This window comes from Wyeomyia smithii, chromosome 3, assembly GCF_029784165.1.
Source record: "Wyeomyia smithii strain HCP4-BCI-WySm-NY-G18 chromosome 3, ASM2978416v1, whole genome shotgun sequence".
Taxonomy (NCBI): domain Eukaryota; kingdom Metazoa; phylum Arthropoda; class Insecta; order Diptera; family Culicidae; genus Wyeomyia; species Wyeomyia smithii.
Window position 1 is genome coordinate 265,103,302 of NC_073696.1, and position 25,810 is coordinate 265,129,111.

General features: G+C 35.7%; 3 protein-coding genes across 3 annotated transcripts in view; 1 reads left to right on the forward strand and 2 right to left on the reverse strand.

Moving 5' to 3' along the window:
• The window catches only part of LOC129726512 (microtubule-associated protein futsch), a 208,848-nt gene that overhangs the window by 76,328 nt on the left and 106,710 nt on the right, over positions 1 to 25,810 (reverse strand). The window lies entirely within an intron of this gene.
• Positions 6,776 to 7,354, forward strand: LOC129726520 (uncharacterized). Its single transcript, XM_055683333.1, has 2 exons — positions 6,776 to 6,890; positions 6,948 to 7,354. Exons 1-2 carry the CDS (start codon positions 6,827 to 6,829, stop codon positions 7,289 to 7,291), a joined length of 408 nt encoding a protein of 135 aa, XP_055539308.1. The 5' UTR covers positions 6,776 to 6,826; the 3' UTR covers positions 7,292 to 7,354.
• LOC129726518 (uncharacterized) lies at positions 8,072 to 8,778 on the reverse strand. Its single transcript, XM_055683331.1, has 2 exons — positions 8,640 to 8,778; positions 8,072 to 8,578 (listed from the first exon to the last, which is right to left on the reverse strand). Exons 1-2 carry the CDS (start codon positions 8,692 to 8,694, stop codon positions 8,151 to 8,153), a joined length of 483 nt encoding a protein of 160 aa, XP_055539306.1. The 5' UTR covers positions 8,695 to 8,778; the 3' UTR covers positions 8,072 to 8,150.

Here is a 25,810-nt window from a genome sequence, read left to right on the forward strand (position 1 = left end):
GATCGCAGAGCCTCAATGGCACTGAGACTGTCTGTGAAGATGAAGTAGTGGTCTATGGGCAGGGTTTCGATGATCCTAAGAGAGTACTGAATCGCAGCAAGTTCTGCGACGTACCCGGAAGCAGGAGCATCGAGTTTGTAGGAGGCGGTAAAATTTTCGTGAAAAACACCGAAGCCAGTGGACTCATCTAGATTAGATCCGTCAGTGTAAAACATTTTATCACAACTAACATGTTTGAACTTATTGGAAAAAATCTTAGGGATTTCTTGCGGTCGCAATTGATCCGGGATACCAATAATATCTTCTATCATGGTCGTGTCGAAGAATATAGCATTATTAGAAGTATCTAAAAGTACGACATTGAAGGAATCGTATGAAGAAGGGTTAATATCTTGAGTCATATAGTCAAAATATTAGGTCATAAATCTGGATTGATATTGAAGGTCGACCAACCTCCCGAAATTTTCAATTACTATCGGGTTCATAACTGTGCATTGAATTAGCAACCGGTAAGAGAGATTCCAAAAACGATGTTTCAACGGAAGAGTACCCGCTAGTACTTCAAGACTCATCGTCGACTGCATGCAGCCCAAGGCAATACGCAAACAACGATATTGTACCGTACTCAAGAACTGACAGTATCGTTGTTTGGTATAACCTTAGAAGGTCTCCTGGGTGGGCACCCCACTAAGTTCCGGTAATCGTACAAAGAAAATTAATCCTCTGTTGGCATTTTTGTGTCAGATACCTGATATGACAAGCCCAGGTGCATTTAGAGTCGAACCAGACCCCGAGATATTTAGCGACTAAAACCAGAGTTATCGTTTTACCCGTTAGTAGAAGCTGCAGCTGAGCTGGGTTATGCTTCCTAGATAAAACGACCAGCTCAGTTTTCTCCGGAGAGAATTCGATACCCAGCTTAAGAGCCCATTCAGACAAATTGTCTAAGATATCTTGCAATGGTCCTTGCAGATCATTAGCCTCGCTTCCAGAAATGGATACAACGCTATCGTCTGCAAGTTGCCGTATCGTGCATGAATTTGCAAGACATTCATCGATGTCATTGACGTAAAAATTATATAAGAGAGGGCTTAAACATGAGCCCTGGGGGAGACCCATGTAACTAATTCGGGAAGTTGTCGAATCACCATGTGAGAAATACATATGGTTTTCTGACAACAAATTGAGCAAAAAATTATTCAAATTTGGTGAAAGTCCCTGCAAATGAAGTTTCTCGGTTGAAACTTCTACAGAGACACAGTCAAAAGCCCCCTCAATGTCCAAGAATGCAGAAGCAAAGGCGAGTTGAATTTCGGTAGAAAGCAACGCTAGGCAATCGTTCGTTCCTTTGCCCCGGCGAAAGCCAAATTGAGTATCTGAAAATAACCCGTTTGTTTCGACCCATTTGTCTAACCGTAAGAGGATCATTTTCTCCATTAATTTCCGGAGGCAAGAGAGCATAGCAATCGGCCTATAAGAATTGTGATCAGAGGCAGGTTTTCCGGGTTTTCGAATAGCAATGACTTTTACCTCCCTCCAGTCGTGCGGAACAATGTTTAGCTCAAGAAACTTGTTGAACAAGTCCAACAAGCGTCTTTTAGCAGAGTCGGGTAGATTCTTCAACAAGTTGAATTTAATTCTATCCAACCCAGGAGCTCTATTGTTGCACGAGAGGAGAGCCATTGAAAATTCCAACATCGAAAATGGAGGCTCTTCCGTAGCTACTGAAAACGCGTCGCGAAAGGTCTTCTGTTCGGGGACAGAGTCCGGACAGACCTTTTTGGCGAAATCGAGTATCCAGCGATCTGAATACTCCTCGGACTCATTCGAAACGTTACGATTCCGCATGCGTCTGGCGGTATCCCAAAGAGTGCTCATCGCTGTTTCCCTCGACAACGCGTTCACAAACCGCCGCCAGTATCCGCGTTTTTTTGCTTTTATCAAGCTCTTCATTTGTCTATCCAGTACATCGTACTTTCGGAGCAAATCGATAGTGCCTTGTTCTCGGAAGGCCAAATACACCGAGGACCTCCGCGCGTACAGGTCTGAGCACTCTTTGTCCCACCACTTGGAGGGAGGGCGCCGTCTAATCGTTACCCCGGGTATCGGTTTCGTCTGAGCTTGAGTCGTGGCGTCGATGATCAAGCCAGAAAGGAACGCGTATTCTTCCTCCGGAGGAAGTTCTACGTGGGACTCGATTCTTTGCGATATTATGGTCTCATTAGACTTCCAATCAATGTTACGTTTGAGGTCGCAATATTGATTGGATCCGTTGGAGTTGACCCATTAGCAATTGAGATAACGATTGGTAGGTGATCACTACCGTGGGGATCGTTGATTGCTTTCCACTGGCAATCTAACGCAAGTGATGTCGAGCAGAGGGATAGGTCAAGCACGCTTTCACGTGCTGGAGGATGAGGTACACGTGTCGCTTCCCCAGTATTCAAATTTGTCATATTGAAGTCGTCGATTAAGTTACAGATTAAAGAAGATCGGTTGTCGTCGTACAGCGACCCCCATAGCGAACAGTGAGAATTAAAATCTCCCAATATCAAAAAAGGCGCGGGAAGCAACTCTGCTATATCAGTGAGATGCCTCTGTTCAATCCGCTCGGATGGAGGGATATATAACGAAACCAGGCATAGGTCTTTTCCATTCATATCCGTTTGAATGGCAACGACTTCAATATTCGAGATCGAGGGGAGGTTGGTTCTGAAGAAGGAATAGCACTTTTTAATCCCTAAAAGTACCCCTCCACCATGTGAGTCTCGATCTCGACGAATAATGTTAAAATCGTGGAAATTGAGTTGATCGTTTGAATTGGGGAAGGTTTCACAGAGCGCAAATACGTCACAATTGTATGTATTTATCAAATGAGAAAATAGATCGAATTTGGGGGGTGATACTTCTGCAATTTCACTGTAATACAGTGATAAAATTCTTAACCTCTTTCGCCGTATTAGTCATCGAAAGATATGATAGCTGAAATGAGGGGCCAAGTTGCTGCTAGTTGCTTCAAAAAGATTTTCACTGTGGGAAGAAGGGCAAGAAGAATATTTTGTAGGGGATCTGGTATGTTGAATGTTTTGAATATCCAGTCCACAATATCAGAAAATTTTATGAACCCTGTTTCTTTTTTATCTTCTGATCGAGAAATGGATGCACGAGGGGTTTTTGGTGCCCCAGGAAGCGGTGGGTACTCCTGGTTTGATTTGAAATTAAAACCGGGAGGTACTTGCTTCGGTTTTTCTTCACCGCTTCCTTTTTGTGTTGGCTTATTGGTCATTCCGCTAGGGGTTATCTTACGACCTTTGCGAGAAAGATTAGGAGAGTTGATCATTCTCCTCTTCGTAGATCCTTATGGCATGGCATAAGAACACCCTTCGACGGGATCGTCAGATGTACCCTTATCGGTTGACAAAAAGGAAAAGATGTTTCCTGTCGAGGGTGGCTCAGCCCTCTTAAGCATTTCTGCAAAAGAGCGTTTTGATCGTTCCTTGAGGGAACGCTCAATTTTTTCCTCGCGCTGTTTGTACGCGGGACACACCGAAAGGTCATGCCGAGTTCCCTCGCAGTAAAGACACTTTTCAGTATCCTCACTTCAAGCGGTCTCAGCATGATTGCCTCCGCACTTGCTGCAGCGTGCCTTGTTGCAGCAGTAGGTGGCTGTGTGACCTAACTGCTTGCAGTTTTGGCAATGCATGACCCGCGGTACGAACAGGCGTACAGGCAGACGAACCCTGTCCAAAGAGATGTAGTTCGGCAGTGCGGATCCGGCGAATGTTACACGGAAGGAGTCCGAAGGGAGGATTTCTTCTTCCCTTCTTCGATGGATACTGAATGCAATTGCTTGACATCCAGTATCTTTACATCTTGAATCAGGGGGTTCTTGAAGTAGCCAACCCCGTGACGCAAAATGTCATCGACCGTGAGGCTTCCCTCGGTAATCACACCGTCGATCTCCACGTCCTTGGCAGGGATGTACACGCGGTACTCTCTCGTGAAGAGCTCGTAGCTAGCAATTGCGTTTGCTTGCTTCAAGCTACTCACGACAACTCGCAGTTTGTTCGGTCTAACCTTTGTAATTTCGGTTACGTCCGAAAACTGTTTTGCCAGGTCCTTGCCTATTTGTATAATATTAAGAGGCATCTTTATGGGCCTAAAAAAACTATGAACGGACCTTTCGAAGCATCTGGGTAAGCTTTCACCCGTGTTGCCGGTACCCTTGGTACGGGGCTAGGTAGAGGGGAAGGTAGAGGGGAATTGATGGGGGAGATCTCGATCTCTTCCCCATTTGTTTCCACATCCAGGAATAGTTGCACCTGTATGTCGTCCATTTTGCGGGAGCGTTACGCTCTACCGCACACAAACGATAAATATTCGAAGGTGGGGGGGGGGATCAAGTAGTTGATATTAAATTTTAAAAACAATTTTCCAAACAACAATGGATCAAAATAAAAAAAGACAGTAATACTAATACTAATAACAATAGTAATAATAGTAATAATAATAATAATAATAATAATAATATTAATAATAATAATTATAATAATAATAACAATAATAGTAATAATAATAATAATAATATTAGTGGTAATAATATTAATAATAATGATAAAAATTCTAAAGGTAATACTTCACCGAACGTCTAAGTCACGACCTCACGGCTGATAGTAGGATTAATCGAGCGTCTCCGCAGAACAAACAATAACGATCCAGCTTCGTGTTGTGACACAGTGGCCGTATCCTACACGCGACCTTGTAGATGCCACTTGTAGTTGACTTCCACTCGCTCGATCGTATGATGGTCCGTGCTGCTAGCGGGGTAACAGCGGTGCGGGAGAATTATTCTTGCTGATGTATCAGCTGCGTATCGAATCACTGACGGGGTAGCCTGCCCCTACCAGTGTGCAGAAGATGTTTCTGCCGATAAACTGCAGGCTATTGTTATCGCACACAAGAACTAATCGACAAAAAAATACACCCGTACGATAACTCGTGTATTGTTATTTTGCGAATCAAACGGAGATAAACAATTTGCGTCTAATCGAGACGAAGGCAAAACAACGAATGAACTATTAAACTTCATTTTACCATTTTACTCGTATTTTATTTACAGTCCATACGCAAATGCCCGCACCTTGGCCTTAACCCCGGCCATAACATTGTGCACAACCTGTGAATCAAACGTTTTTTGCATGTAAACCCATACTTTCTCCAGTTTCTCGACTGTCTTCACTACCTTAGGTTGTTTAAGAAGGTGCTGCTTCATATTCGCCCAGTACTTTTCGATGGGGCGGAGCTCCGGAGTGTTGGGAGGGTTGAACATTTTCGGCACGAAATTGACCTTATTGTCCGAACACCACTTCAGCAAGTCCTTGGAGTAGTGGCATGAGGCCAAATCCGGCCAGAAGATTGTTGGGACGTTGTGGGCCTTCAGGAGAGGAAGCAGTCGCTTCAGGAGGCACTCTTTCATGTACACCTGTCCGTTCATCGTGTCCTGGGTCACGAAAGGTGTACTCCGCCTCCCACACGTGCAGATGGCTTGCCAAACCAGGATTTTTTTTTGCAAATTTGGACATCTTCTGAGTGCGGACATGCTTCGGAACGCTGAACTTATCCTTGGCCGTGAAAAACAGGTTGCCGGGGATCTGTTTGAAGTCGGCCTTCACATATGTTTCGTCGTCCATGATGCAGCATTCAATTTTCGTCAGCATGTTGAGGTACAACTTCCTGGCACGGGTTTTGGCGGACTTGTTCTGCTTCTCGTCGCGATTAGGGGCCTTTTGTACCTTGAACGTTCGAAGCCCAGCCTTAGTTCTGGCCTTTTGGACAAAACTTCGGCTTAGGTGCAGCTTCTCGGCCACATCCCGAACGGAGGCGTTCGGGTTTCGGTTGAAGGCCCCAACTACGCGGTTGTGATTTTTGGTGTTGTACGAAATACTTTTTCCTTCACTTCTAGGCTTCCGATCGGTGGTCAGTCGTTCCTCGAACCGCTTAATCACTCGCGACACCGTGGAATTCGCGATTCCCAACGTTTTAGCGATGGAACGATGCGAGAGATCCTTGTTCTCGTGATGAATGCGCAAGATTTTATCACGCACGAGCTGTTCTTTCGACTCCATTTCCGCGAGTTTTGATCACAGGACTTCAAAACTTGCAGGATGTAAATAATGCACTATGAACTAAATCCACCCAAATTTTCATGAAATTCAACCCAACGGTTAAAAAGTTAGAGCAATTTCATGATGTGGCAATTTCATCGTGGACACCCTTTACCCGACATGACTGACATGCGGTGGGACTGACATTTTTATAAATATTTTTTTTGCATCTCGCGCTGCTGATTGATCGGGGAAGAGTTATCTCCGTGATAGTGAACGTAACGATAACTTCTGAGTTCATCCAATTATGTTGCTGTCTAAGAGTGAGTTACGCATTTTGCGAGTTGTCAACAGTGTTTTAATAACATTCATTAAAGTTTTATAGCTAGTGAATTTAATTTCTAACAGCCTCTACCATCATAAAACAACATGGTTAAATGGTGATGGTCAAAACCGGTAAATAAGTGACTCAAATGGGACAAAATAACAATTATTTTCCTTTTTGGTTGTAAGAATCAGTGGGATTGTCACACCACAAGCAAAAATACTAATCCGCAGTAATTAGTTTCTTATCGTGAGGATAGCAGACTCGCACCTCATCGTATTTGCTTACCGTTGAGACATGGTATGCTACTTAATTGTGGATCTAAATCCACACCATTCGAGGAAACTGTACCATTACTTTTCCAGCGGTGATTAGTGAACAAACAACCTACCCAATCATGATTTACTCGCGCGGATTTATTACAATCTTCCTGGCGACGTCACTATTGGCAATCGGCAGCGGTAAGCAAACAACTTTACTGTGAAATTTTCAATCAATTTCCATGTACCCTCGAACAGCATCTAGGCGACTGACTTGCGATCACTGTTCCGTTACCACCAATTGGAACGACTGTGAACGTCTAGCGAAACCGGCGGAATGTGGTGTTCTGCTGACAAATGATTTGCACTTTCATCTGGGCACGCTGAATCCGAGCCTGCCACTTTCACGGCCCGCGGATCGTCGATACAAGTGCTACAGTATTGAACTGAACCTAAACTTTGTGCTAGGCCCCAGCCGAATGGTTTATCAGAAGGGTTGCACCTACGAAGAGGCTCACTTTTGCGATGGTTGGAACACTGTTCCGGTAAATTCGGTGATCTGTAGTACCAACAGCACGGGAGTGGCACCAATTGATGACTGAGGATTTGCCTCTGAGCGGCGAGGCATTCATTTTGATTTCACCTGAGCTTCGGTTTCAATTTAAATTTAGTCAGAGCGTTTTCTCTAACGAGTAATAAATATTTGTTTTTGCCAGCTCAATCCACCCTGAGGTGTTAGTTAAGTTTGTTAAAACAAACGAAACAATATCCGAATGAAACATGAAAGACAACTTGTTGTCTTTTCCACCTGAAAACTCGGCAGCTTTTCCATTTTCGATCGCTCGCACACACTGGTTGTTGATGATGACGATTAAATCAAATTACCAATCAGTAGAGCGAGCGTGCGATTGGAATTTGGCAGGCAAAACCGGGCTATCCATGTCAGACAGGTGGAAAAGGCGCTACCAGTACTGTAATCATATCAGGATTGTATTGTAACCGTTATATACCGACGTTATTGTCGGGAGCGAACGTATCCGTTTGCTGGGCTCACGATTGGAATATTCAATGAAATTTGCGACTAGTAATTTCGATTGGATGATATGAGTAGCTAAGTTGGATAGTAGGTTGATTCCACGGTGTGGCTTTTGAGCAGTTGCGTTCACACAAATGTTTCAATTCGTCTGCAGTTATATCGAAATGTTCGTGGGCTTTGTTCTTGGTTCTTGAACGGCTCCCACAACTTGGGAATTTTCATTTCTAGATCGTTACTCGTACTGAAATGGGCAGCTTATGACTGTCTCCTTTTACACAGCTCGTATTCCGATTATTATAGTATCTGCGGAAAACTTGTAATTAACTCTAAAAAGAAAACAATAGGATACTGAACAAATTGTTTTATTTAATCATACACAAGAGAATATAATTGATAAATTAATCACAACATGAAAGTTGAAACGATTAATTTAAAACAACTTTTTGCACCAACAAATACACTCCGATTAACATGATCCAAACTGACGGCTGCACCGATCGTCCGCTGTTGCACTGATCGGTGTCACACGTAGCGCAGCTTTCCACTACCACGGGATCAAGCCAGCCTTCGCAAACCTTGGTATGCCGGAAAGTACAGCCACGGAAAATTCCCGTCGTGCTGCTTGGGGTTTCACTTACACCGGGGGATAGAGTTTTCAACACGAAGTGAATGGACATACACTGGAATTCGACGCTGGCGGTGGGATCGACCGTTGCAAAATTTGGATTAAGTTCCTGCACCTCGAGATGCAAAGCGTTCACATCTTGCACGTTGCACGTCTGATTTGTAGTGACTTTAACACAATCCTCCCAGTTGATGTTGCTTGTGCAGAAGTTGCAGTTGAGCCCTTGCGCTACAAATCATGTCTAGTTGATAAAACTTATAGCTTAGGTCAAGATTTCTCCTAGACTTACCATATTGCAGCGATAGTAAGAGCGCTGATAGTTGAATGATTCGAATGGAAACCATTTTCACCTCCGCTGATCAATAAGTGCCAACGATGATTGACTAAACCAGGTTCAGTTTGAATTATAGGCGCTATAAAGTTAGCGTTATCAATTGTTCACTTGTGTCTTATCATGATGTCATCACAGTTCTCTAGGGCAAAAGTTTGCGAAACGAAAAAACATTAGTGCAAGGTGAATCACATGCTTTAAAAATTGTCACTTTTAAAAAATGTCAGATCAGCAAATCCTATCGAAATTGTGCTCGAATCTGAAACGAATATTTTTGATTCTAATGAAATTGTCTTGTTTCCGTTTAAGGGGCACAGGAATTTTGCTTAGGTTTTTGTACCATTCTGACTAAGGGTTTATTTTCAAAAAAGACTGTTTTTTTAAATTTTTACCATGTAAAATTGATATAATTTGAAAACTTTTAAAACTTGATTCAAGATGGAGCAAACATTATTGCTTGCTTTTTTGGCTACATTAGAGCCTGTCTCTGCTCAAACCAATTCTAGAGAAACATTCCAAAAGGTCCTATCTGATTTTATCGATTTATTGTTCGTTCACTTTCATTCATACACCACAACTTATTAAGAGATGCGATTAGCCCCGAATCATGCCCGAATGTCATCCGACAACAAATTGTCCTTTTGAGAACAAATGAAAGCTTTCTCGTTCATTTAATACTCTTACTTACTCTTTCATTCTCATTTCATTTAATATGTTGGAACGCCTTCACGAAGACAGTTGTTCAGCACGAATTGAATTTTAATTTTTTTTCAGCAATCTGCAACATCACTCAACAGCAGCGTAATAAAATACTGCGTAACTGACTGCGGTATTTTCTGTTATCTGCTTCCATACGACACTGAAACGCATAATCAAGCCTTCACTGTGCAAACACTGTAATATTAAAAATGTTCTGGTTGGTCGTTTAGTGCTCGCTTTCCCTAACACAGAGTTATATACCTAGTTGTGCGGAAATTGCACTTTTTGGACAATAGAGGAGCTTGCTTTCGCTTAAACCAATAGTTTTACCAGTGGATGGCCACTAGGACAATACTAACTAAGTAATAGCGGGACATTTCCTCTAGTAAAAATCTGTCTGTGCGGTTGTAGCGGCAGTATCAGCGCTAGGTGCATTGGTCGGCACTTCTGCCTTATTTTGGCAACACACAAATTCACCATAATTCCTGCTGTTGGGGTAGCACAGAGGTACAACCGGCATTATATCCGATTTTAAATTGGACAACAAACTGTTCTTTCTAGAGCAACGAAACAAATCGATAGACGATTAATTTTTTTTTTTCATTTTGCGCTAGAGTTAAAAGGTTATTTGACTCCACGCACTCCGATGTTTGAAACTTGACTGCGCCGCACAGTGTTTGTTTCATTTCTGTTCAGTGATGTCGTAATGCAAATTGAAGATTGAGTAGCTCTTCCACTCCCCTTTAGCAATTAATCTTGAAAATTTTCGATGCAAATAAAGTCACAAACAACCCTACGTATTTCTACGTTAACTTTGTGGCCGTGTCTTTGCATAAAACCTATTTATTTTTTTTTTAAATATTTTGCTTATACAGGGCGGACTCGATTATATATAGTCTCCGATTTTTTTTTTCACTATGTATAATCTAATTTTATATATAATCGAATCAGAAAAAAAAGTTTTATATATATTTTTCATAAATGATTTGTTGTTTTTGAATAAATAAGAAGAATTTTATTTCTGATTCATCCCCCTTAAAGTCAGAAAACACATTCCTTACAAAAAAAAAATACATATCTTGTAGTTCTTCCTGATGTAATTGCAGTCAAATGTAAAGAAAAAATATATAAACAAATTATAAAAGTATATGTAGATTTGTCAACTTGTTTGTATTTAAATTCTAAAATTTGTAAAAATAAAATTTTCCATTTTTTTTTATTTTTGAAATTATTTTAATTTAGGTATTTTTGTATAAGTATTTTGAGTTGTTTTATTTTTCAAATTTTTTAAACAATTTTCAAAATTTATTTGTTTTTAAATTTTTTTTCCTTTTTATAGGGCGTTACGTATTTTGTAAATGTTCTCTCACGATATATTAGCTCTAGATAAGTCATATTTGAAATTCAAGAAATTTTTTTTTGGTTCTATATATAATCGAGTCCAAAATTATCGGGTCAATATATAATGGAGTCTCTATATAATCGAGTCCGACCTGTAACGATTTTTGATGTAATTAAAGTCAGATATGATTAGTGAACACATTCTTAGTGTAGTCGCTTTCGAGAAATAAATGTCATAAATGTCATAAATGTCATAAATGTCATTAATGTCATAAATGTCATAAATGTCATAAATGTCATAAATGTCATAAATGTCATAAATGTCATAAATGTCATAAATGTCATAAATGTCATAAATGTCATAAATGTCATAAATGTCGTAAATGTGAATGTCATAAATGTCATAAATGTCGTAAATGTGAATGTCATAAATGTCATAAATGTTATAAATGTCATTAATGTCATAAATGTCATAAATGTCACAAATGTCATAAATGTCCCAAATGTCCTAAATGTCCTAAATGTCATAAATGTCATAAATGTCATGAATGTCATAAATGTCATAAATTTCATAAATGTCATAAATTTCATAAATGTCATAAATGTCATAAATGTCATAAATGTCATAATTGTCATTCATAAATGTCGTAAATGTCGTAAATGTCGTAAATTTCGTAAATGTCGTAAATGTCGTAAATGTCGTAAATGTCATAAATGTCATAAATGTCATAACTGTAATAAATGTCATAAATGTCATAAATGTCCTTAATGTCATAAATGTCATAAATTTCATAAATGTCATAAATGTCGTAAATGTCGTAAATGTCATAAATGTCATAAATGTCATGTCATAAATGTCATAAATGTCATAAATGTCATGTCATAAATGTCATAAATGTCATAAATGTCATAAATGTCATAAAAGTCATAAATGTCATAAATGTCATAAATGTCATTAATGTCACTAATGTCATTTATGTCATTAATGTCATAAATGTCATAAATGACATAAATGTCATAAATGTCGTTAATGTCATTAATGTCATAAATGTCATAAATGTCATAAATGTCATAAATGTCATAAATGTCATGAAGGTCATGAATGTCATAAGTGTCATAAATGTCATAAATGTCATAAATGTCATAAATGTCATAAATGTCCTTAATGTCATAAATGTCATAAATGTCATAAATGTCATAAATGTCTTAAATGTCATAAATGTCATAAAGGTCATGAATGTCATAAGTGTCATAAATGTCATAAATGTCATAAATGTCATAAATGTCCTTAATGTCATAAATGTCATAAATGTCTTAAATGTCATAAATGTCTTAAATGTCATAAATGTCATAAATGTCATAAATGTCATAAATGTCATAAATGTCATAAATGTCATAAATGTCATAAATGTCATAAATGTCATAAATGTCATAAATGTGATAAATGTCATAAATGTCATAAATGTCATAAATGTCATAAATGTCATAAATGTCATAAATGTCATAAATGTCATGTCATAAATGTCATAAATGTCATAAATGTCATAAATGTCATAAATGTCGTAAATGTGAATGTCATAAATGTCGTAAATGTGAATGTCATAAATGTCATAAATGTCATTAATGTCATAAATGTCATGAATGTCACAAATGTCATAAATGTCCCAAATGTCCTAAATGTCATAAATGTCCTAAATGTCATAAATGTCATAAATGTCATAAATGTCATAAATTTCATAAATGTCATAAATTTCATAAATGTCATAAATGTCATAAATGTCATAATTGTCATTCATAAATGTCGTAAATGTCGTAAATGTCGTCAATGTCGTAAATGTCGTAAATGTCGTAAATGTCGTAAATGTCATAAATGTCATAAATGTCATAACTGTAATAAATGTCATAAATGTCATAAATGTCATAAATGTCCTTAATGTCATAAATGTCATAAATGTCATAAATGTCATAAATGTCGTAAATGTCGTAAATGTCATAAATGTCATAAATGTCATGTCATAAATGTCATAAATGTCATAAATGTCATAAATGTCATAAATGTCATGTCATAAATGTCATAAATGTCATAAATGTCATAAATGTCATAAAAGTCATAAATGTCATAAATGTCATAAATGTCTTTAATGTCACTAATGTCATTTATGTCATTAATGTCATAAATGTCATAAATGACATAAATGTCATAAATGTCGTTAATGTCATTAATGTCATAAATGTCATAAATGTCATAAATGTCATAAATGTCATAAATGTCATAAATATCATAAATGTCATGAAGGTCATGAATGTCATAAGTGTCATAAATGTCATAAATGTCATAAATGTCATAAATGTCATAAATGTCATAAATGTCCTTAATGTCATCAATGTCATAAATGTCATAAATGTCATAAATGTCTTAAATGTCTTAAATGTCATAAATGTCATAAAGGTCATGAATGTCATAAGTGTCATAAATGTCATAAATGTCATAAATGTCATAAATGTCATAAATGTCATAAATGTCCTTAATGTCATAAATGTCATAAATGTCTTAAATGTCATAAATGTCTTAAATGTCATAAATGTCATAAATGTCTTAAATGTCATAAATGTCATAAATGTCATAAATGTCATAAATGTCATAAATGTCATAAATGTCATAAATGTCATAAATGTGATAAATGTCATAAATGTCATAAATGTCATAAATGTCCTTAATGTCATAAATGTCATAAATGTCATAAATGTCATAAATGTCATAAATGTCATAAATGTCATAAATGTCATAAATGTCATAAATGTCAGTAATGTCACAAATGTCACAAATGTCACAAATGTCACAAATGTCACAAATGTCATAAATTTCATAAATATCGTGAATGTCATAAATGTCATGAATGTCATAAATGTCATAAATGTCATAAATGTCATGAATGTCATAAATGTCATAAATGTCATAAATGTCATAAATGTCATAAATGTCATGAATGTCATAAATGTCATAAATGTCATAAATGTCATAAATGTCATAAATGTCATAAATGACATAAATGTCATAAATGTCGTTAATGTCATAAATGTCATAAATGTCATAAATGTCATAAATGTCATAAATGTCATAAATGTCATTAATGTCATAAATGTCATAAATGTCATAAATGTCATAAATGTCATAAATGTCATAAATGTCATAAATGTCATAAATGTCATAAATGTCATAAATGTCATAAATGTCATAAATGTCATAAATGTCATAAATGTCGTAAATGTGAATGTCATAAATGTCATAAATGTCGTAAATGTGAATGTCATAAATGTCATAAATGTCATAAATGTCATTAATGTCATAAATGTCATAAATGTCACAAATGTCATAAATGTCCCAAATGTCCTAAATGTCCTAAATGTCATAAATGTCATAAATGTCATGAATGTCATAAATGTCATAAATTTCATAAATGTCATAAATTTCATAAATGTCATAAATGTCATAAATGTCATAAATGTCATAATTGTCATTCATAAATGTCGTAAATGTCGTAAATGTCGTAAATTTCGTAAATGTCGTAAATGTCGTAAATGTCGTAAATGTCGTAAATGTCATAAATGTCATAAATGTCATAACTGTAATAAATGTCATAAATGTCATAAATGTCCTTAATGTCATAAATGTCATAAATTTCATAAATGTCATAAATGTCGTAAATGTCGTAAATGTCATAAATGTCATAAATGTCATGTCATAAATGTCATAAATGTCATAAATGTCATGTCATAAATGTCATAAATGTCATAAATGTCATAAATGTCATAAAAGTCATAAATGTCATAAATGTCATAAATGTCATTAATGTCACTAATGTCATTTATGTCATTAATGTCATAAATGTCATAAATGACATAAATGTCATAAATGTCGTTAATGTCATTAATGTCATAAATGTCATAAATGTCATAAATGTCATAAATGTCATAAATGTCATGAAGGTCATGAATGTCATAAGTGTCATAAATGTCATAAATGTCATAAATGTCATAAATGTCATAAATGTCCTTAATGTCATAAATGTCATAAATGTCATAAATGTCATAAATGTCTTAAATGTCATAAATGTCATAAAGGTCATGAATGTCATAAGTGTCATAAATGTCATAAATGTCATAAATGTCATAAATGTCCTTAATGTCATAAATGTCATAAATGTCTTAAATGTCATAAATGTCTTAAATGTCATAAATGTCATAAATGTCATAAATGTCATAAATGTCATAAATGTCATAAATGTCATAAATGTCATAAATGTCATAAATGTCATAAATGTCATAAATGTGATAAATGTCATAAATGTCATAAATGTCATAAATGTCATAAATGTCATAAATGTCATAAATGTCATAAATGTCATAAATGTCATAAATGTCATAAATGTCATAAATGTCATAAATGTCATAAATGTCGTAAATGTGAATGTCATAAATGTCATAAATGTCGTAAATGTGAATGTCATAAATGTCATAAATGTCATTAATGTCATAAATGTCATGAATGTCACAAATGTCATAAATGTCCCAAATGTCCTAAATGTCCTAAATGTCCTAAATGTCATAAATGTCATAAATGTCATAAATGTCATAAATGTCATAAATTTCATAAATGTCATAAATTTCATAAATGTCATAAATGTCATAAATGTCATAATTGTCATTCATAAATGTCGTAAATGTCGTAAATGTCGTCAATGTCGTAAATGTCGTAAATGTCGTAAATGTCGTAAATGTCATAAATGTCATAAATGTCATAACTGTAATAAATGTCATAAATGTCATAAATGTCATAAATGTCCTTAATGTCATAAATGTCATAAATGTCATAAATGTCATAAATGTCGTAAATGTCGTAAATGTCATAAATGTCATAAATGTCATGTCATAAATGTCATAAATGTCATAAATGTCATAAATGTCATAAATGTCATGTCATAAATGTCATAAATGTCATAAATGTCATAAATGTCATAAAAGTCATAAATGTCATAAATGTCATAAATGTCTTTAATGTCACTAATGTCATTTATGTCATTAATGTCATAAATGTCATAAATGACATAAATGTCATAAATGTCGTTAATGTCATTAATGTCATAAATGTCATAAATGTCATAAATGTCATAAATGTCATAAATGTCATAAATATCATAAATGTCATGAAGGTCATGAATGTCATAAGTGTCATAAATGTCATAAATGTCATAAATGTCATAAATGTCATAAATGTCATAAATGTCCTTAATGTCATCAATGTCATAAATGTCATAAATGTCATAAATGTCTTAAATGTCTTAAATGTCATAAATGTCATAAAGGTCATGAATGTCATAAGTGTCATAAATGTCATAAATGTCATAAATGTCATAAATGTCATAAATGTCATAAATGTCCTTAATGTCATAAATGTCATAAATGTCTTAAATGTCATAAATGTCTTAAATGTCATAAATGTCATAAATGTCTTAAATGTCATAAATGTCATAAATGTCATAAATGTCATAAATGTCATAAATGTCATAAATGTCATAAATGTCATAAATGTGATAAATGTCATAAATGTCATAAATGTCATAAATGTCCTTAATGTCATAAATGTCATAAATGTCATAAATGTCATAAATGTCATAAATGTCATAAATGTCATAAATGTCATAAATGTCATAAATGTCAGTAATGTCACAAATGTCACAAATGTCACAAATGTCACAAATGTCACAAATGTCATAAATTTCATAAATATCGTGAATGTCATAAATGTCATGAATGTCATAAATGTCATAAATGTCATAAATGTCATGAATGTCATAAATGTCATAAATGTCATAAATGTCATAAATGTCATAAATGTCATGAATGTCATAAATGTCATAAATGTCATAAATGTCATAAATGTCATAAATGTCATAAATGACATAAATGTCATAAATGTCGTTAATGTCATAAATGTCATAAATGTCATAAATGTCATAAATGTCATAAATGTCATAAATGTCATAAATGTCATAAATGTCATAAATGTCATAAATGTCCTTAATGTCATAAATGTCATAAATGTCATAAATGTCATAAATGTCCTTAATGTCATAAATGTCATAAATGTCATAAATCTCATAAATGTCATAAATGTCATAAATGTCATAAATGTCATAAATGTCATAAATGTCATAAATGTCATAAATGTCATAAATGTCATAAATGTCCTTAATGTCATAAATGTCATAAATGTCATAAATCTCATAAATGTCATAAATGTCATAAATGTCATAAATGTCATAAATGTCATAAATCTCATAAATGTCATAAATGTCATAAATGTCATAAATGTCATAAATGTCATAAATGTCATAAATGTCATAAATGTCATAAAGGTCATGAATGTCATAAATGTCATAAATGTCATAAATGTCATAAATGTCATAAATGTCATAAATGTCATAAATGTCATACATGTCATATATGTCATAAATGTCCTTAATGTCATAAATGTCATAAATGTCATAAATCTCATAAATGTCATTAATGTCATAAATGTCATAAATGTCATAAATGTCATAAATGTCATAAATTTCATAAATGTCATAAATGTCATAAATGTCATAAATGTAATAAATGTCATAAATGTCATAAATGTCATAAATGTCATAAATGTCATAAATGTCATAAATGTCATAAATGTCATAAATGTCATAAATGTCATAAATGTCATAAATGTCATAAATGTCATAAATGTCATAAATGTCATAAATGTCATTAATGTCATTTATGTCATTTATGTCACTAATGTCATTTATGTCATTAATGTCATAAATGTCATAAATGACATAAATGTCTTAAATGTCGTTAATGTCATTAATGTCATAAATGTCATAAATGTCATAAATGTCATAAATGTCATAAATGTCATAAATGTCATAAAGGTCATGAATGTCATAAATGTCATAAATGTCATAAATGTCATAAATGTCAGAAATGTCATAAATGTCATAAATGTCATATATGTCATAAATGTCCTTAATGTCATAAATGTCATAAATGTCATAAATCTCATAAATGTCATAAATGTCATAAATGTCATAAATGTCATAAATGTCATAAATGTCATAAATCTCATAAATGTCATAAATGTCATAAATGTCATAAATGTCATAAATGTCATAAATGTCATAAATGTCATAAATGTCATAAATGTCATAAATGTCATAAATGTCATAAATGTCATAAATGTCATAAATGTCATAAATGTCATAAATGTCATAAATGTCATAAATGTCATAAATGTCATAAATGTCATAAATGTCATAAATGTCATAAATGTCATTAATGTCATTTATGTCACTAATGTCATTTATGTCATTAATGTCATTAATGTCATAAATGTCATTAATGTCATTAATGTCATTAATGTCATTAATGTCATGAATTTCATAAATGTCATAATTATCATAAATGTCATAAATGTCAAAAAATTAATGCTATAAATGTCAAATTTGTGAAAAATTCCAAAAATGGCAAAAGTATCCAAAAACTGAAATTAGCTTAAAATGTCAGGGTTATGAAAAACAGACAAGAATAATAATGGCTTGTAAATCCCAGAAATGACACATAACAGAAAAACACAGTAAAAATTGCGAAAATGATATGAACGACACATATGAAATAAGGGGCAAAATGACATATACAATGTATATGAAAAATTGTTAAAAGTTTGAAAACTGACAGAATTGACAAAAAAACCAAAACTATCGTATAAAGAGGCATTAAACGAAAAATTGGGCAACCATTTTTATTGACTATTTTTGATCAGTTTGAAACTTTTGGAAAGGGTTCATGTAAAAATGGTATCAATGATTTTAAGTTTTTAAAACCAGAACGATTTGATTGATCGGTGTGACGTTTTTTACAATTTTATGTTTTCGAAAAAAATATACACGATTTTCTCGAAATTACGTGATTTTATTTACGCGATTTTCTTGAAATTACGCGATGTTTGACATGGGAAATATTGTTTATGAGCCAAGATGTAACACACACACAAACATACACAAACATACACACACATACACATACATAGACATACATACACACATACACACACACTTACCTCATAGCGGAAGGTTTTGTAACGACGCGATCTTTTTTTTCCGCGATTTGCTGCAAATTACGCGATTTTTTTTTACGCGATTTGTTCGAAATTACACGATTTTTTTACGCGATTCTTTTTTTGCGCGCACGTATCAATCGCGTAAAAAGAGAATCCAGTGTATCTCAAAAAGTTTCCTTTTCCTATAGTGGATCACCCGCCAGATAAACACATTTTTTCTTAACATAAATTGGAATTTATGGTTGTTTCCCGATGAATATTTTCTGAAAATCTCTCAAGTTTTCGTATGGATTGAGTTGATCTGACCTATAGTCTACCATATGAAAGAGGTCCATTACAGGTCAGTTTACCTTGTCCCAATGGAAGTCTTCTAGAAATCCCTCGAGTTTTCGTATTAACTAAGGGTAAAACTATTCAGGCAACGTCCTTTAGTGGACCACCGGTTGGATTAACTTTATTTACGTAACAACATTAACATAAATCGGAATTTAATGAATGTTTTTCGTGATTCTGATGCAGATTAGCTGGATAAGATTTCCTATATCAAAAAAAGAAAGAGTTTTCGTCAGGGTGAAGGAAGTGGTACATTCAAAGTAGTTTTACCCTATATGTATGTAGAACCGCAACACTTGCAGTACTATTATTTCAGCGCTGTGCTTAGGTAAAATTATCTTAGATGGAAAACTTTTTTTGGTAGACCACAGGTCTGTTTTTATTATTTCAATATCATAAAGGGAAATGTTTATTTTAATTCATTTTTTTGGTGTTTTTGTTCAAGTATTTAGCAAAAAACTCAATTTCGTACCAAGTTGTTCTTGATTTACTTTCTACTTTTGTCTCATTTTATATCACTTTCATGATAATTCTCAATATGTACTAGATTTTCATTTCAGTTTTTTCATTTATTTTTTTATGAAAAAAAAAGTTTGATTTCATTCTCAGTATTTCTAGTAGCTATACTTTAGTTTGTTTTTTCTTGTTTAAATTTTCAACTTTTTTTTACTATACCATGACTGTGGATAGTTCCGCGCAGCACATTTATCCGCGCACTCTCTCAAAAAACTGTTTTTCAACAGTAAATTTTACTAAAACATACCGAACAAACCTAATTTCTGTATTATCATAGCAGGGTATGATATGCACATGGTAAAGTACACAAATTAGTTATGTTTCAGTGATATTTACTGTTGTAAAATATTTTTTTTTCAAGACGAATGCGCAGAAAAATGTGCTGTGCGGAATTACCCGCAGTCACGGTACTGTTTTTTTACGTCGGAATTTGCGGATATCTCGCCACCAGAACAGCAAAGCCCAGCCCTACAGCAAACATTATCGCCCCCGATGAGGTAGCTCCACTCGATAAGCACTCCTGATCGGTGTCACACGTCCTGCACCCAACAACAGTGACGTAGCTCTGCCAACCGGTGCAGATGTCCACATGGCGAAAGGTACAACCGCGTTCGAATTCGACATCTCCGCCATGCTCCAAATGCAGTAAGAAGCACCTGAAGGAGACATTATCAGCCTGCGGCGCTTCCGGTTGCAGGCTCGGATTCAAATGGCTCATTTCATCGTAGACATGATTTACTTGCTCGATTGTGCACGCCATGCTGTAATTGCTCTCCAGGTAATCTTTATCGCTTATCCGACTAAAGCAACTGGTGCAGTCCAGAGCGCTTACTGTTTCGAAAAAATAAGCTGATAATTTTCACGAGTTACCTTTTATTTAATTCGAAAAAAAAGTAACTTGCCGTAATGCAACGCTAGGGCGCCATAGAAAAATAAATGTATGACTTTGCTGGACTTTGTCATCGTCTGATTGGTGACACTGAACACTGGATTATGGCTGACTGTTGCACTTGAACTCAAAGCCATGAGGAACTACTAGCGAATGTCGGTTATCAGGTGATGAAAGACGGACTAGATTTTGAACAACTGTTCGATTGGTTTCTTTTTCTCAATCAACTGACCTTCGGAAGGACATCCGCGCTTTAGACAACGCCTTTATCAGTTTGTTTGCTAGACATTATTTAGCGCCCGGAATAAATTGTGCCCAGGGATAGGCGAGCCAACAATAACCCAAATACCACGGCACTAGCAGATGAGAGTGCTGTTTCCGATGGAAACATAGTCCGTCATCATCCATCACGATTCGAGACATTTCCTTTTCTCCAGTTCATCACGTAAATGACACAACAGTAACGTGCCCGACCGAGCGGGAAAATCAATATCAGCAGTGCTAAAATTAGTCTGGTAGTTTCGTTGTTTTTTTCTTCCTTTCTTCCAGCAGTATTTTCCATTTCCAATAGCCATGTCGTAACCATGGATGGATTACCGCCATCGTTCGGCTGGATATATCCTGCCCTTTTGAATGCCGATGACAGCAAAGATGACAATGATTACGTTGTACCCCGAGAGCAGGGAAAAAAATCTACACGCTCCAATTGCTCCCACCCCACTACTAGACAGTCAACATTGATTTTTTTCCTCACTTATCCTACTAGGAGTGTGTCAATATGTATTCACGTGTGGTGCACCCAAAAGCTGCACTAGAGGGATCCAGTGTGCAATTTTTGTTTGTTCAGATATTTTTTTCAAAGTTAGACATGAATTCTGGTTTCGCAAAAGTTTCGAAGAGTTGTCGAGGCAACGAGTCGAGCAATGATGGAATGTAAAGTTCATGCCTTATTCCATCTGTATGTTATACCCATTTTCAGTATTCACCACTTGATGCTGATGCTGATCTGGAGAATGCAACCTGTGCGCTAGACTACTGTTGGCAGCCCCAGAGCAAATGCAATTTTCGCCAATTCTACAACGAGAGAGAAAGGGAAAAAACAAGAAATGCCAACTTTTATCAGCAGCGTTGGTTGGTTTCCTAGACTGGAAGAATAAATCAAACTCTCGTACAGTATCCTTCCGCTTTCTCTTTAATTACTGCTGGATTCCAGCTCCGCATACCAGTCGACCGGTTGATTGCGGCTCGAGATGGGTTGGAAAACCGCATCAATCCCCCCTGTTGCAATCAGGTTTGCCTTCTAGCAGACTAATGGCGTCTGCTAGAAGGCAAACCTGATTGCAACAGGGGGGATGATAAACGGGAAAGTTTAATGCAAGTTCACAGTTGTAAGGTGACTACTGCCTGCTAGAGTGTCCCGTTTTTGATTGAAGCAGGTTTTTCGCATGCTTATTCTCAACAAATATTAAAACGCATTCACAATTTTATTGAGAATCAATTAACTCAGAGGATCGTCAATCATCTTCAGGTTTCATGTTGCCCTTGCTAAATGATCCCGTGTAGATTGCTTAACACGACAAGAAATTGTAGTTCCCCTCCAGGGGTAAGCAGCACTTAGTATTTTTAATCAATTTATGCACCACCAGCAAACGACGTTTCATTACTCCCTTGATAAACCTTCGCATTGCATCCGCTCGGTTCCTTGGAGATTTTTTCATAACAACGGTTTTCTCGGGGTAGCAGCTTAACAGTGCCTTCCATTTTTTTAATGCATAATTCAAATTTTAAAGACCGTGTGCGGTGTGCGAAACTAAGTACAATAAGGTGTCATCCACCAATTACGTAATAACTTTTTCGTAACCATCAAATAACGTCATTGGAGTTGTCATGTTTTCAATACCTGGGTCATTTCTTCTTTACATTAATGGCTTTTGTCATTTTCGATATTTGCGTCGTTTTGTCATTTTGTATATTACAAATTTTTACATAACTCAGGGGAGAGCGAAACTGGCAACAAGGCCGATTGTTTGTGCGCGTTTTTATCTCCACGTAATTTCTTCATTACAAGTGTGTTTTGCGCGAAAATAAATGGTGAAATAAACTAAAATTACTAGTGTTGGTGTTTCAAATAACAGAACTATCGGAATATGCAGCCTTAGGAGGATTGCGTGCGAGATAAGTGATATGATTTATTTAGATTTTTTTTCTTGTTCGAATTGTTTGCGTTGGTATACTTTATGCTCAACTGCAATTGTTTTTTGACATGTAGGCGGCGTTGTATTTTTTTGCTTTGATTATCTAGTGTAGAGGTAGATTCATACAAAGCTGTTTCGTATGTATTTTTGGTTGAGATATGAGGAAAAATAAACTAATTATTCACTAAAATGTTCGTAAATAAACAGAGGATGTCTTGCTCATACGAATGCGTCACTTAGCACATATTTCTAGATTTTCGGGTTTATGTTTTGGAGAACATTGGACTTTGTTCGCGTAGGTCTTATTTGACAATGTTCAACTAAAGGGTGAAGCTCCTTTAGGCTGGCTGACTAAAGATTGATTTGCTACTAATGAAAGTTACGTCAAACCGGTGAATAAAAATAAGCGTTTAACTAAATTATTAAGAATGTAAACTCTACTTATTCATTCACCTACAACTACAAAACATAAAACAGTAAAATTGCTATATAAATTCTAAAAATTCAACTGATAAAATGCAAATTAAACTAAAAAGTCGGTAAATCACAATAGCTTCAACTCTTCGTAGCTCTCAAAATTCATACCTATGATATAATCAATTATTTATTAATTTCCCACTGAAATTTCCCATCTCACGTAACATTTATGAGGGCACGTAGAGTTCTCTGCGGTTCTCTCAAGTAAATGTTGGACTAACATTCCTTTTCCGTTCCCCAACAGTTGCAAGGACCTGACCTTTGTTTAGTAACATTTGATTAGATCCCAAATTTCATGTTGCTGCTCACAAACGAGGATAATTTGTTCTCGTAAACAAAGTATTGTTGCTGACTAGAGGTGGGAAAAATGGTTCACTATAGTGAGCGGATCAGAGCGGTTTCGCTCACTAAGATGAACTAGTTCTTTTTAACAGCTCACTCGCTTTTTTCGTTCCTACATAATTTTTGGTTTTTCATCAGTGTAGCTAACTTTCAGACCCCGCAAGCGAGAGCCAGGTGAAAGCTTTACACCCGATTTGCCAAGCACAAGGTCGCGCGCAAAATTACAATAGAACTCCCAGAAACAAGCTGCCACCAAACGTCTGCCCTGATATGCATGACTTGCATTTCTCATTACCCAGCCACCAGCCAGCCGCAAGAGCATGCAAAAAAACAACTTGCATTGCAACAGCCATACACATGTACACGGGTTGGCTAACGCCGAGTACGCACACGAATGGATGTGGAACGAAAAGAACTGATTCACTGATCTGGCAATCCGCTTGCAGGCTGATCAAAAGATTCAGTTCTTTGAATGAGCGAAATCTTTCGCTCTCAGGAGAACTGGTTCTTCCGATGGCTCTTTTGTTCAGCTCGCAGGCAATCCGCTCACAATCAGAAGATTTCGATCTTTTAAAGAACTGATTTTCTGATCAGCTCGCGAGCGGATTTTATGCATAGATTCAAAAGATCAGTGAACCAGTTCTTTCGCTCTTTTCGTTCCGCTTTTCGTGTGCGTCCCGGCGTTAGCGAGCCCGTGTGCTGTGTGTGAACTGTGGCAAGTAGATATAATTTTTTATTCCCGCGACTGGCGGATGGTTATGCATAGGAGAGCAGGCAGCCGGCGGCAGCTATTTTCTGGGAGTTCTATTGCAGTGTCGCACGCCGCTTTGCGCTTGGGGTGTAAAACATTCATATGGCTCTCGCTTGCGGTGTCTGATCAACAAAATCAGCATCAGCTTTTTGCTTGAAGTAAGGGGTGAGTTACCGCTCTTTAAAAAAGAGCGATAGATCACTCACTCACTTTGAAAAACCAGCTCTTTAGATCAGTTCGTGAGCGGATTGCCCACCTCTATTGCTGACACCACCTACGAAGTTGTGCAGCTGTTTATGCTAAGCTATGCTACAAATTTCTGCATAACTCAGGAACTAATCGAGTAAATAGAACCAAATTTGGAATGTGAGAATTTTAGACTACAAGAAATGATTTGACACTCCTCCCTCTCTGAAAGCGAGGGGTCTTATAAAAATGAAATACAAGTTTCTGCATAACTCGAGAGGAACCAAATTTTACATGTGGAGGTTTTTGGAAGCAAGAAATAGTTATGTGGCAGTTCGGGACCCATCCCTCTTCTGGAAGGGAGGGTTCCTAAATTTCTACTTACCTTTAGAATCAAGTAGTCAAATGGAACTAAATTTGGAATGTGAGGATTTTAGAGTACAAAAAATGTTTTTATGATGACCTCACTATTTTGGAACGAAGGGGGACCTACACGAATGGAACACAGAGAGGAACTGCTCCATTTTTCATCTCATTAAGCCGATATTCACGAAGAATGCACGGATTAAACACCAAATTTTCACGAAATGATTGAACAAATAAACAAAATACGCTTACGTGCTCTCATGGAATTGTTCAGCATTGTGTATTTAGTAAGCTTAGTTAGCTTTATTCTGAATTTTGTAAAACAAACCATTTCACAACGCTTCCATATCCATCTCAAAACTTGAATCACTGCTCAATTATTCATCTCACGACGCCCTCTGTAGTTGTTTACGTGCAAAATTGGTAACCTAGGTAACACCTGCAGTGCTGTCGATTTATGTCAATTAGGTCGGAATAATTTAACATTTTTAGTACGACTTTTTCGTATTAACAGAAACTGATTTGGTAACTTTTGATTTTCTTCATCGCAGTGAAAACAGATGAAAATACATACAGTTGAAATTTAGGAATTATAGAAATTCATCTCATATATTTCTGCCAATTCAAGCTTGTTTTTGTAAATTTGAGGTGAACATTTCAAAGATTAAAGTATTCTTATGGTTGTGAGTGATTTTGTTCAGTGATTAAAATACAAAGTGGTCCGCTAGTGATGGAAAAAACTTTGGTTGGCTGCTGAACGAGTCCCGTTGTAGTCGTATAGAACGTTGCCCGGATTTCATTTTCTGAAGTAGGTGATTGAATTAAATAAGTTTTCGAGTGCAGATGCCCGACTATAATATCAAATATAGAGCTTTTAAGTGAGTT